At 36.7% G+C, this 12,649-nt stretch overlaps 1 protein-coding gene across 1 annotated transcript; it reads right to left on the reverse strand.

The window, feature by feature from the left end:
* Window positions 1-4,802: 4,802 nt before the first annotated feature.
* On the reverse strand, window positions 4,803-9,764 carry LOC143589670 (ribosome biogenesis protein BOP1 homolog). The gene is made up of 17 exons (XM_077070366.1): window positions 9,663-9,764; window positions 9,283-9,408; window positions 8,995-9,149; window positions 8,627-8,744; window positions 8,436-8,537; window positions 8,188-8,338; window positions 8,000-8,108; window positions 7,809-7,911; window positions 7,029-7,179; window positions 6,820-6,952; window positions 6,624-6,727; window positions 6,469-6,539; window positions 6,316-6,376; window positions 5,759-5,986; window positions 5,575-5,659; window positions 5,308-5,486; window positions 4,803-5,173 (listed from the first exon to the last, which is right to left on the reverse strand). Exons 1-17 carry the CDS (start codon window positions 9,762-9,764, stop codon window positions 5,088-5,090), a joined length of 2,064 nt encoding a protein of 687 aa, XP_076926481.1. The 3' UTR covers window positions 4,803-5,087.
* Between the last annotated feature and the right edge of the window lie 2,885 nt (window positions 9,765-12,649).

Here is a 12,649-nt window from a genome sequence, read left to right on the forward strand (position 1 = left end):
CTTCTTTTTCACGAATAGTACAGGTGCACCCCACGGGGAATAACTTGGACGTATAAACCCTTTATCCAACAATTCTTGCAACTGATTGGATAGTTCTTGCATCTCAGACGGTGCAAGCCGGTAGGGCGCCTTAGCAACAGGGCCAGCTTGAGGTAATAAATCGATTCTGAATTCGACCTGGCGGGTTGGCGGTAATCCAGGAAGTTTTCTGGGAAGACTTGTGGAAATTCGCGTACCACTGGTATATCTTCCACCCGTTTCTCCTCAGAATCAGTGGCCGTCAAGCTTGCTAGATACGCCACGCATCCCTGGCGTATATATTTTAAGACCTTGAGGTGGGATATAAATGGTATCATGGTGCCTGACTTTTCTCCTTGCACTAATACCTCTTCGTCATCCGACACCCGGATCTTGACGATTTTCTTTTCACAGTTTATTTCTACTTTGTTTCGTGCTAACCAATCCATTCCCACTATCACGTCAAAACTACCCAATTCTACCGGTAACAAGTCAATCGGAAGGGATTGATTGTTCAGAATAAAAGGGCAATCCCGAACTATTCGATTAACTATCATGGTTTTACCGTTAGCGACTTCTACGTTATTTTCGGATGATTTATTTTTACTTGATTACTTAGTTTCATGAAAATAGTCCATTTTTAGGGTTTTTATACACCAGTCAGCTCGCTTAGGCGAACTTTGCCGGTTTACGCGTTTTAAGCTTTAAAAGTTTGTTTTTATGTTCTTTTTAGCACAAATAATTATCCGTTTAGTCTCGGATCTTGAAATTTTGCACAAATTACTTTTTGACAGTAAGGAATTTTATAAAAATATTTCCAGAATTAATTTTTATATTTAACATTTATTTATCTATTTTTAAACGTCATTTAAACACCAAATATGTCGAAAATACCAAACGACCTTAGAAAAATCCCAAATTTTTCTGGGATGACCCCTGCCATCCACATGGTTCCCTGTAATTTTTCCAGAACCAATATCTCATTTTTAATGCCATTTTCACCAAAACCGAGCTAGAAAACCCTAGAACTCGTTTTACCGAAAAGCCTACTTAGACTTCTCCAATGGACCTGAAATTTTGTGTGTGACTTTTACATATTATGAAAAGCTTATCTGGAATTTTCCAGAATTTTTCATGATGTTTAGCTATTTTTCACCATTTTTAGCCAAAACCGAGCATTAAATTCACCAAATATTCATCCTTTATCCAAAAATTACCAAATTTTCACAGATCTCATATTTTCATGTGTAGATCATCTCTGTGAAATTTCATGACCCAACTCTAAGTCTATCACAATCTGTCCAAATCATATAAATCATACGAAAAACCGAACTACCTTGTGTTTCTAGCTTTAGATCGCAAAGATCTTGCTTTCTAGCCTTTGCTAGCAACTAGATATAACACCTACAAGCACAATAACACCACACCAAGCAAGTTATACCCACAATCAAGCCATTTCTTTCATGGTTTCGGTTAAGACATCAAAACAAAGATTTTAACCGTAAAAATTCGTTTTTGACTCTTTTAACTCCTTTCTTGGACCAAGATCCCTTGTATAACTTGTATACATCACTTGATCATGCAAGAATCGGTTTCATCTCGGGTTTTCACCCATTTTTCATTTGAAACCTCATTTTCTTGTAAATGACTCGAGAAAAGAAGATGAACACGACTATAATCCGGTCTTTACCTCGGTTTCTTGGTATAAATCGAAGAGAGGTTGGATGAATGTTGGAAGGATGGAGAGAATTTGGGAGATTAGGTTTTAGAAAAAAGAAAATGAAAGGGATGAGGGGGTTACCCTCATCCGATCGGAACATATTGGGTGTGGGGTGGGGCCCACACCTTCAATCTTGGCCACACATTCGGATTGTGTAATCCGGATAACGTTGTGGATAATCTGGTTCAGTTCGTTTTTCGGTTAAACGTTTAATTCGGCTTAAAACGAGGCTAAAACGGTCGTTTTTCGGCTTAAAAATGAAATTTATATAAAACCGATTTAAAAACTTTAAAAACTTAAACCATGACATTTATTGATTTAACACATCATATTGTCGGTAATTGTGCATCTTTTTCGGCTTGATCGATCGCCTCTTGCTTGGTTTGGTATTAAAGGTTTCGTTTAACGTACCGACGTACCATTAAATCGAAAACTCTTTTCTATGCTTTAATTCACTTATCCCGAAGCTTTAATACTTCGTAAACATCACTAAACATTATATATTTCGTCTATAATGTAATCTCCGATTCAGGGTTTCAATAACCGTCAATCGGTTAACCGTACTTCCAATACGATTAACGGTATAATCGAGTATAATTCGTACCGTGAATCATACATACTCGTATATACACATTATAATTCATATATTCAGTATTAAATAACACGTAAATAGTATATACCGGCTAGGGTATACCTGAATTTGCCGGAATCGTTACATTGGCTCCGACATTAGGACGCGGAACCAACCACGTCCCTCGTGAGCAACCGTAACAACGTCCGGGAGCGTAGCGATAACCGGACGACGGACCATGGAAACGGGCACCACGTCCTCAGATATCCAAAAAAACTTGTTACGCCAGTCTGTGGACCCCTTCTCAACCTCGTAGCCGATACTTCGGTCGGAAAATCCTTGACACGTAAACCAACCGTCAAGGTTGGCAAATCGGTAAAAGACCGGAAATCGGTCAAGATGAGGAAGCATTCCGTGTGCCGTATATACGAATTTGTAATGGCGAATTCGCATGACGGCACGAAAATGCAATTGGGATAAATGGATCCCGTATGCACTCAGAACCTTAATGAAAAATTTTGTAATGGGGAAACGGAAATTCCCATGGGTAAAGTAATCAGAGTACACAACCATTTTGCCAGGTGGCGGCAGGCTGACTATTGAACCAGGGGAAGGGAATTCCGGTTCCCATTCCGGTGGAATGCCATACGTCTCAAGTAACTTCTCATAGTCGGACTGTTCCCAAAGAACTTCTATTTCATCAACCTCGGATTGAACGGTCGTCATTATAATAAAATTTGGTAAAATAGTAAGAGGTTAAAAGAGAAATTCAGTATTTTATCAAGGTACTCAGAGAAAAAGCAAGAAGATAATCAGAAATCAAAGGCGATAAAACTTTGAAAAGAAGATAACTCCCTCTATTTATACCCATCGCAATTATTGCGATGGGATATGAACAGTGGAGAGAGAAAGTCATCGCCCAATCAAAGACCGCCACGTCACGCGGGAAATTCGAAAAAGAGAAAAAGTTGCACAGTCAGGTACAGTGACAGCCGTCATAAACGTCTCGTCACCTGTTCACGCGCCTGCGAGTGGTCAACTTGTCTTTTTTTCATGATTATCTACACTAACAGAAGATATTTTCTACCAAACTCCAAAAATTCAAAAACCCCCAAAATACGTTAAGTCCAAAATTTCAGCCGCATAAAGACTTCACGCGGAAGAAACACTGGACTAGGGGGGCTTATAGAGATAAGGTATCAAAAAGACCCAAATACCCTTAAATACCACCCACGGGTCGTAGAGGAACCCCTCATATAACACCCGCACCGTACGCGGAAGCATCCAGGAACCCTCAGAAGTCATCTGCGGGACAGGACACTTGTCCGTCAAAATGACCGGAAGACAATGCCAACTGGACAGCTGTCATTAACTATCTACCCTCTAGAAGAATATCCACAATTGATTACTTGAGGAATACGTGACTCGCTAGCCAATGAGCAAAAGACACCTGACCAGGTTGTTATAACCGTGCATATGGCCAGGGTATGGTCAATCATATCATAAGGCGACGCGTGTCCAGGTTGTTATAACCATGCACATGGGACGTATAGCTCAACCTATCACAAATGGACACGCGTCCAAGCGGTTATCAAAGATCTTGTAGAAGAGGACAGCTGGCCCAATCACCTTCCCACATCCTTCGGCTATAAATACCTTGTCAACCTACATGAGGTATTCATCGACATTCACTTTGACTCACTAATACTCTGACTACACTTAGTCTGTATACTTTAGTACTTTCCCCCTTACGAACGATACCGATTCTCACGCCGGAGGGTGGTTACATGAAGCCCCCCCCCCTCTTGTCCTTCCTGTAACGAGACTCACGGTGTCTGTTTTGCAGGTTCCGGTCATTGGACTTTGGGAAGTTGTGCTCATATTGTGTTAGTAGTTATCGTATTTTACCCTGTGGACTCATTGAATCCGGTACCCATACCCAAGGATTGGATCCGTGTTTCTTTAGCGGTTTTTTCTAGTTTGTTACATGTAGTGCAATATGTTAGATGGGAATTTCCAAAATGAAAAAACAAACAAAAAGAAAATACAAAATGTGTATTATTTGCGGTTAAACTTGAAGAAAAAATTTAAAGAAATAGCCCAGGTTGCAACACAATAACCTTTGGTTCTGGTCACTAAACCTTTCTAATCAGTCTCATATCCATTGTGTTTCATTCCAAAGTAAGAAATCAAAGTATCAAACATCACTTATAATTCATACTAAACTAAGGGGCTATTTGTTTAACACACAATGGTACCATTCATATGTTCATATCTGAATTGCTCAGATTAAAATCGTTTGATTCGTTTAAAAAATTCCTCCAAGTGAAATATTAAACAACCCTTTAAATTCAGATAGCTTCTAGTGAAAAAAATTAAGATTGAGAATGTAACTCGTTTTTGTTGCAGTAATGAATACAAAAACTAAGTTTTTCAGAATTTAGACCTCACGAATCAGCAGACATTTAGAGTGAACGACAATTAAACCAAAAACTTCATTAAAAGACTTAAATTAGGTTCAAGAATGTGAGCAAGATACTTCTGTATTAATGTATCTGATTTGGTTTAATTTATATAAAACACCTCAACTCAAAAAATAAATAAAGTCACAATAACCACCAAATTTCGTTAACGCAGTTCCTATGATGACAAAACTGAATTCATTCTCACACAAGTACAACAAGAACGATCTTGTGCAGACGCTGAATTAACCACCACCGCCACCTAGAATCCGTTGACTTCCACGTGTTGTACAAACAATGATTAATTCCTTCAAATCTAATGACAGAACAGCTTGATCACAGAATCAGCCCCTGCAGTAAACAACCATGGCTGCCTCGGGTGGAACGTGCAGTCCAGCACACCTATAAATCACATAAACAACCCATCAGCTTCAAGATATATTTAAATGCAAACTAAGCATACTTCTGTAAATAATGCCCCTCTACACGCGCACACACACACGTGCGCCAAAACTATGAGTATGCTAGAAACCAACCTCTTCCGTTAACACTCTTATGACCATGAAGAATCTCCAAAGGAACAATAAGCGGGTTCTGGTTCAAATCCGAATACACCATCCCATGGAAAACATAGGCGGTGCAATCATCCGAAGACGATGCAAACAACGGGTAGGTGCGATGAAACGCCACATTTGTTATATCCTTAGGATGAGATCTGCATCAACAGGACAACCAAAACAGCCACGTCAGCACACACATGTGATAACTTTTAGGCAATAAAAACTAAAAAAACATTCACATACTTGAGAATCTTGTATGGTTTTGATGAAAGATCCATGTCAAACCAACATAGCTTTCCATCCTTACTCCCCACAATAACATTGTCACCTGCATTACAAACCGTTATTGGCTTATTGTTTTATTTGTTTTAACTGTTTAAATGTTTTAAAGCTAGAATAATAAACCGGGAGAGGGACGTGAACATACCACCGGGATGAATGGAAATAGATGAGATTTCACGAACTCCGGCATCAAGCTTTTTGATGAACTTTTTCTTCAGAAGATCATAAACACGAACAGTCTTTTTTGTAGAAACGAAAAAGATGGATCGTGTAGGATGAAAAGTTGAAGAAACAGGTAGGCCGTGCAACTTGAACGGTAATCTTTGGGTAAGTTTCTTCGAGAGCAAGTGTATTAATACGGCTTTTGATTCACGTAAGCAGGTAAGTCAAAATAAAACAATCAAGATATACAGATTGTCTATTTGTATATAGAGGGATCATGAGAACGAAAAGAAAAAACTAAAAAGGTTCATACTACATATATGCAGTATATCATACTATATATATACATTATACCAATATATATACTGCATATATTAATATCATATGTGTATACATATATCATACTATATATATACATTATACCAATATATATACTGCATATAAAGTTTTTGATTTTCTCACAATGAATGAGTTTTCTCATGATCCTATCCCTATGTGTGTGTGTGTGTGTGTGTTTAAAGTAAATAAAGAAAAGGATATCTGCAGGCATGACAGTCGAAAAATAGTCTCCTTTTCGATGCCATTCCACTGAAGACACAGTCTACAATAACACAAAAACATGTGAAGATGTTACATACAAATTACAGTCGTTTGCTTCTAAAAAACAAAGTTATAAATAACATAAATGTGTACCTTAAAGTGTTTGATCCTAATTCCTTCATATTTATCATATTGAGACCAGCTTACACTTGACCCTGCACTCTCTAAAAACAATAAAAAGAAGATACTACTAAAGTCAATAAAAGTCAAATCTAAAAAAACCCAAAAAAACAGCAAAAAACACTGACCAGAATCATCTGTGGCGGATGGAGCTTCAACACGCAAAACATCTGCAATAGTCTTACTTTCTTCTTTCTTGAGCCCTGTGTTCAGAACAAAAACATCTTGTCCCCTTCAAATTTGTAAAATCATACAATTGTTAAAGTTTTAAAACAAATTACAACAAAAAATGTTAAATAAAGTATATTGATACAATAATCTTACATGGAAACTGCCAAAATAGGAAGCTCGGGTAAAGGATTCCATGCAACATGCTGCACAGGTTCACCAAGTTCCCAAATTTTGATGCATCTACCGGTTTCAACTTCCCAGATACGTACAGTTCCATCATGTGAGCCTACATTGATCAATAAAAAAGGTATATTAAAAAGGGAAAAAAAAGAAAGAAAACATCAACTTAACAAAATGTTTACCAGAAGCAATATGTTGTCCAGATGGGTCAGTACAAACTGATACAACTGGACCCGTATGGCCTTTATATTCAAGATAACACGTTGTAGGGTATGGTTTAAGATCCTTGCGACTCGGAAGCTTTGGTTTTAAAGACTCGGGGTCGATATTGATCTATAAAACCAATAAAGATTAATGTTAAATCAAAATACTGCAAACATCATGGGACTAGTTGTATAAAACTACTAGAAGAAAATAAAAAATTACATCATTTAGATAACCAACCAAATAATTTAAACAAACAAACAAGAACACACATTCTTGGTCGTTCATTTATGTTCGCAAACGTTAGCTTACATACACTTACCTTCATTTAGTAAATCCAAACACATGACAACCGTATGAGAGATCTTTATATCGTATTTTTTTTATATAAAACTGGATTTAAAAATTAAAGATAATAACCCAATAAAATTCTTTTTTATGAATTGTTTGTTTAAATGCAATTGAACAAACATAAACAAACACAAACAGGTTTGCTTTCTTAATAAACGAAAATTAACAAAAAAAAAAAAATCTGTCTGTCTAACTGTCTAAGTATTCGGTCATTTGTTAGGCTATAGTTAAGTGCACACGAACACTTTTGCTTTCTTACTGAAAGAACATGAACAAAAAAAGCCGTCCAATTAAGTGTTTGTTCTATTGTCAAGCTAAAGTTAAACAAACGAACACGAACAAGCCCCCTCCGTGTTCAGTCAGTTCATTTACAAGCCTATGTACATGTACAGTAGTGAAACACTTACACGCTTCTTTCTGGCCCTAGGGCACAAGTACAAATCTAGGCATCGATCAAAGGTTTCACGAACACTCTTTTCATAAGCTGGAACACTTCTCAAAGATGTGAACCTAGAAACATATATAGATTTTAATAACAACTTTATATTAACGCTAAAGCAAAAATAGAATAAACAAAAATCAAAGATAACATGATTACCGCTTTGGGATGAACTTGGGTCGGTCCTCCTCAAACATAAGCTGATAAGCATTAATCTCTTCTTGTGTTGGAATGTATTCCAGAGAAGGGTTATAAGATTCTTCATGTCCTGCAAGTAAACCGTTGTGTTGTTAATATTTTGGTTACAAAAAGTCAAATGGTACAAGTTTGAAATAAGCAAGTCAAACCTGGTAATTTAGCTTTGGGTGCAGGTATATATGATAACCCATGCCCTGATTGTTCAGTTTCGTCGCCCCATAAGTTATAAAAACGGGGTTGTTCTTTTGGCTTGTCAAACGTTATCAGTCCCTTTCTAATTGCCCTAATATACTTAACAACCTGATGAAAAACAACCACAAGATTAAAACTTTATCTTAATATCACATGCAAAAGAGATGTCACACTCTTACGAAGAACTAGACCTGAAAGTGTTTACCTTTTTGGCTTCCCATTTTGAAGGAATAAACCGCCTTTTTGGTTCTGGTGCGTTTGAGAGTGGATGCTTAGCACCATCCCACGCAAACCAATCAACATAAGGCTGCAAAGATAGCAATAAGTTATGCCATAAAAAAGATGATAGTTACAAACAGAAAACGTATAGATCCTTTTTTACATAAAAACACATACCGCGTGTGGATCAAAATCAGCATGAGGTGCTTTTCCTTTCAACATTCTACGAATCATCTTAGTTTCTTCTTTAGTAAGTTCCACTTCCTCATCTTCAATGTCATCCATGATCTTACGCCTGAAAATTTTAAAAAAATGTCAACCTAGAACCAACAACGCCAATACTCATTTTAACATGATATCTAATATCTCAGCAAGCAAAGTTATATAAACATCTGATATCAGTTCTCAGTTGTCCACAACTTTGCTATTTCATACTGCCATTATGTGTTTAGTGTACAAACCTTCTAAGTAACAAAAGAACCTTCTATAGCGTCAAGTAAAACAAGTTTAGCTAGTAAAAAAGTTAAAGCAATTGTACAACTCACCAACTATTTGCATCATCAGTTCTGGCGAGAAAGGAATCCAGTTTATCCAACTTCTCCTTCTTCTTGATTTTCTTTCCAGTAACATCATATCCAATATGTTCCTCATCAGTGTACCACTCTAAAGGCACGTCTCCAATGGTGTTACGAGGACCAACCTATAACAAAAGGTATATCAACAATAACCATTAAAGCCATAACAAATTCATAAAAAAATACATACCCAAATTAGTTTAGATAGGTCTAACAATATACAAGCTGAAACTGAAAAGTATTATAACTAAAACAGACCTCATCTTCTGATGAATCACTCTCGTCTACCACTTCTCGAGAATCCTCACTTGCACTTTCATCTCCTTGATCATGATCATCAACTCCATCACTCAGTCCATCATCATTGGTAGGGTTCTGTTGATCCTGGCATTGTAGCAATATATAAATAATTAACTATACATCACATATGGAGGGGACAATCTGTAACTAGGCTTGTGATTGTTTATGTTAAATAATGTTCATTTTGACTCTGTTTGAGTATTATTATTCATTTATTGGGTAATGTAAGTATATTTATTATATTGGCATGTACATCACCATAAAAAGAGCCCTAAAATGTTGTTAATTCAGTCCATAAGAAACAACAATAAAAAGCCAGGCCCTAGAGTGAAAGATACCTCATAATCAGAAACAACAGGACTGAGTATACTATCATCAGAGTCACTGTGAACTTCAACCTCTTCTTCTGCTTTCTCTACCTTTTCCTTGTTCAACTTCATCTTCAATATTTATTAAAATCAACTTCACCGGAGGAGGAGATATATAATGAACGCCGTCCAACTAAGTGTTTATACTAACTAGAAAAGAAAAACCCTAATATTCCATTTATTATTTGCTTAAGTTTGCATTCTGGCCCCCAAGCTATTGTCCCTCATAGATAGGGGGTATCATTGGACTTTTGGTCTGTATTTGACTATTTTCAAATGTACTGTACAATACAATACAAAGTGTATCAAAATGTCATTTTGTATAACATACGTTTTTGTGCGTCAGGGTATGAAGGCCAACTAGCATTCAACTCTTCAAGGGTTGGCATAGCGCGAGGCACAAGATTTTCTTTTACGGGTAACAGTGAGACGAGTTTGAGACAGATATTGACGATTGTAAAATCGTGTCCGACTCTCATACCATGTCAAATTTCTGACGGGTAATTACACAATGGGCGTCAGGCATACCTGTAAGTATCGGGTATGCCCGTTAATTTGTTAAAGACTTCTCGTTATACCTTTCTAGTTTTTATATAGGTTTTATATATAACAACTACGACATATTAAAATAGAGTTAAGTGTCATTTTAATACATGCGGTTTGGTCAACTACGCAATTTTGATACCTGTTTTATATTTTGTGCAAATGGCTACCTCAGTTTCAAAAAACTTGCATTTTTAATACTTTTTTTCTAACCCCGTCTATTTTTTCCGTTAAGTCAAAGATAATTTGGTAACTTCGTTATTTTCTTTGTTTTTTTCTTTTCTTATAAACGCTTATATGTTGTAAACCCCAAATCCACAGTCATAACATCGAAATCCTAAATTCCCAAACCCTTTCTTCATATCATCATAGGTTTTGAATTTTATGATATTTAGGGATTTAGGATTTGGATTTTGATGTTTTGATTTGGGTATTTAGGGTTTACAAGCTATAAGCGTTTAAAAGAAAAGAAAAAAAACAAAGAAAATAACGAAGTTACTAAATTATCCCTGACTTAACGGAAAAAATAGACAGGGTTAGAAAAAAAACTACTAAAAATGCAAGTTTTTTGAAACCGATGTAGCCATTTGCACAAAATAAAGAATATGTACTAAAGTTGCGTAGTTGACCAAACCACATGTACTAAAATAACACTTTAACTCTATTAAAATATGATAACTTGCATAAGTATCTACATGAACATAAAAATGTTTGAAATAATTAAAATAGACAATTTCATGATACTGTATACTACATAACATACAAAACATATATTATATCATCAAATAAATACCCCATATAATGAAACACTACTGTTTTGGATAAAAATCAGCTGAGGATAATGTATCCAAATCTGTCAAGTGAGGTATAGTGCTAACACGATAATAGTGAATGTGTAATCGAAATTTGGTGAATACAATGATTTGATCACGAGGGAAAAAGCCCTTGAATACGATAATCTCACTTCGGTCAAAACTTAACAAGGTAATCTATGATCGATTGACTTCGGTCAAGGATTCACGAGGTAATCTTTGGTCGAATCAATTCGGTCAAGGATCAACGAGGTAACCTTTGGTCGGATAATGCGTGATTATAGTAATCTTCGGCACATAAAACCCCCAGACGGTGAAAACTATCACCGTCGACTATATTGATAATAAAAGGTGGTTACAAATGTTGTGGAGTTGATGACCAAGATTACAAAGTAAACTAGTGATTAGAGAGAGTTTATGGCTTCAGCTTTAGTGTGTGTGATGATACATGTGTCTTTCCTACTCGATCATAACTCAATTAAATAAGAAAATACCAATAACAATATTTGCTAACAAACCGGAAGTCTTCCACTAGCCACTCCCATGACTTTGACCACGTGCCAATAGTCGTTCAGTAACGAGATAAGCGGAAGAACGAGTCTTGGAGCCGTTGTTGATATTTAAACATCAATCTGCACATGAATTCGTCCACTAACAGCTACATTGAATTAGGATCCTGGATCCATACTCCAGCTAGAGAACACTCCATGAGGATAATTGATGCAAGTACGTCTTAGAATTGTTACACCTGTCTAACACATCACCATACTAAACGCAATCATTAGTAAACAAATAATACCGAGGATCGTTGATCCTTTATAACCTGTTAAATATCTTAAGCCCCGACAACCTCACCCATTATTAAAAGTCACCTTAAACGATTACCTGTGGAGGAACCAGTTCTTCTTTGTAAAACGTGACTCTATACCAGGAGGAATCGATCTTCCTTCAAAATGGGTTAGAAAGGGTAGGATCCTGGATCCTTAAGAAATAGCAGGATCCTGATGCTTTGACTGGAATTCTGAACTTTCTTTTTTGTTTGCAGTTGACAACTTTGCTTCTTTAGGCAAGTTACCTGGCACAGAAGAAAAGACAAAACGGTTCCTAGCACTGGATACCGAAGTTAGGACCTTTCAAGCTCGATTTGTTGAAGGTTTTTGAGATATCTCCTCAAATTCAAGCATGCCAAGTAAGTTAATAATTTTAATATAAATAAGATTAGAATAAGAAAACTTATCTGATAACTTTTTTCTTTTTCAGGCGCCAAGAATTCCCAGAAGTCAGCCGGCAAGTTCTCCCTCGAAGACATCGACTGCATGATCACCTCTCCTGTTGTCAAGAAGGAGGCTACAAAGGCGGGCACTAGTTCGGAGCCCAAGACTGCAACGACCAGGGCCAAGTTCGCGGCTTCCAAGAGGAAAAGATCCTCTGATCCTGAGACCCATTATGACGTTGTCCTCTCTGTAAGTATCTTGTATCCTGACACTTTGAAATATAGGATCCAATATCCTTCTGATTTTGAGTACTCTGTTGTGTGCAGGATATGAATGCTTTTAAAGAGCACTATGAAAAGGTTATTGGCCAAATGAGTGTCAAGCTGTC

The sequence above is a fragment of the Bidens hawaiensis genome, unplaced genomic scaffold, assembly GCF_021521415.1.
Source record: "Bidens hawaiensis isolate Kalapana, Puna unplaced genomic scaffold, B.hawaiensis_p1.1 tig00037710_1, whole genome shotgun sequence".
Taxonomy (NCBI): domain Eukaryota; kingdom Viridiplantae; phylum Streptophyta; class Magnoliopsida; order Asterales; family Asteraceae; genus Bidens; species Bidens hawaiensis.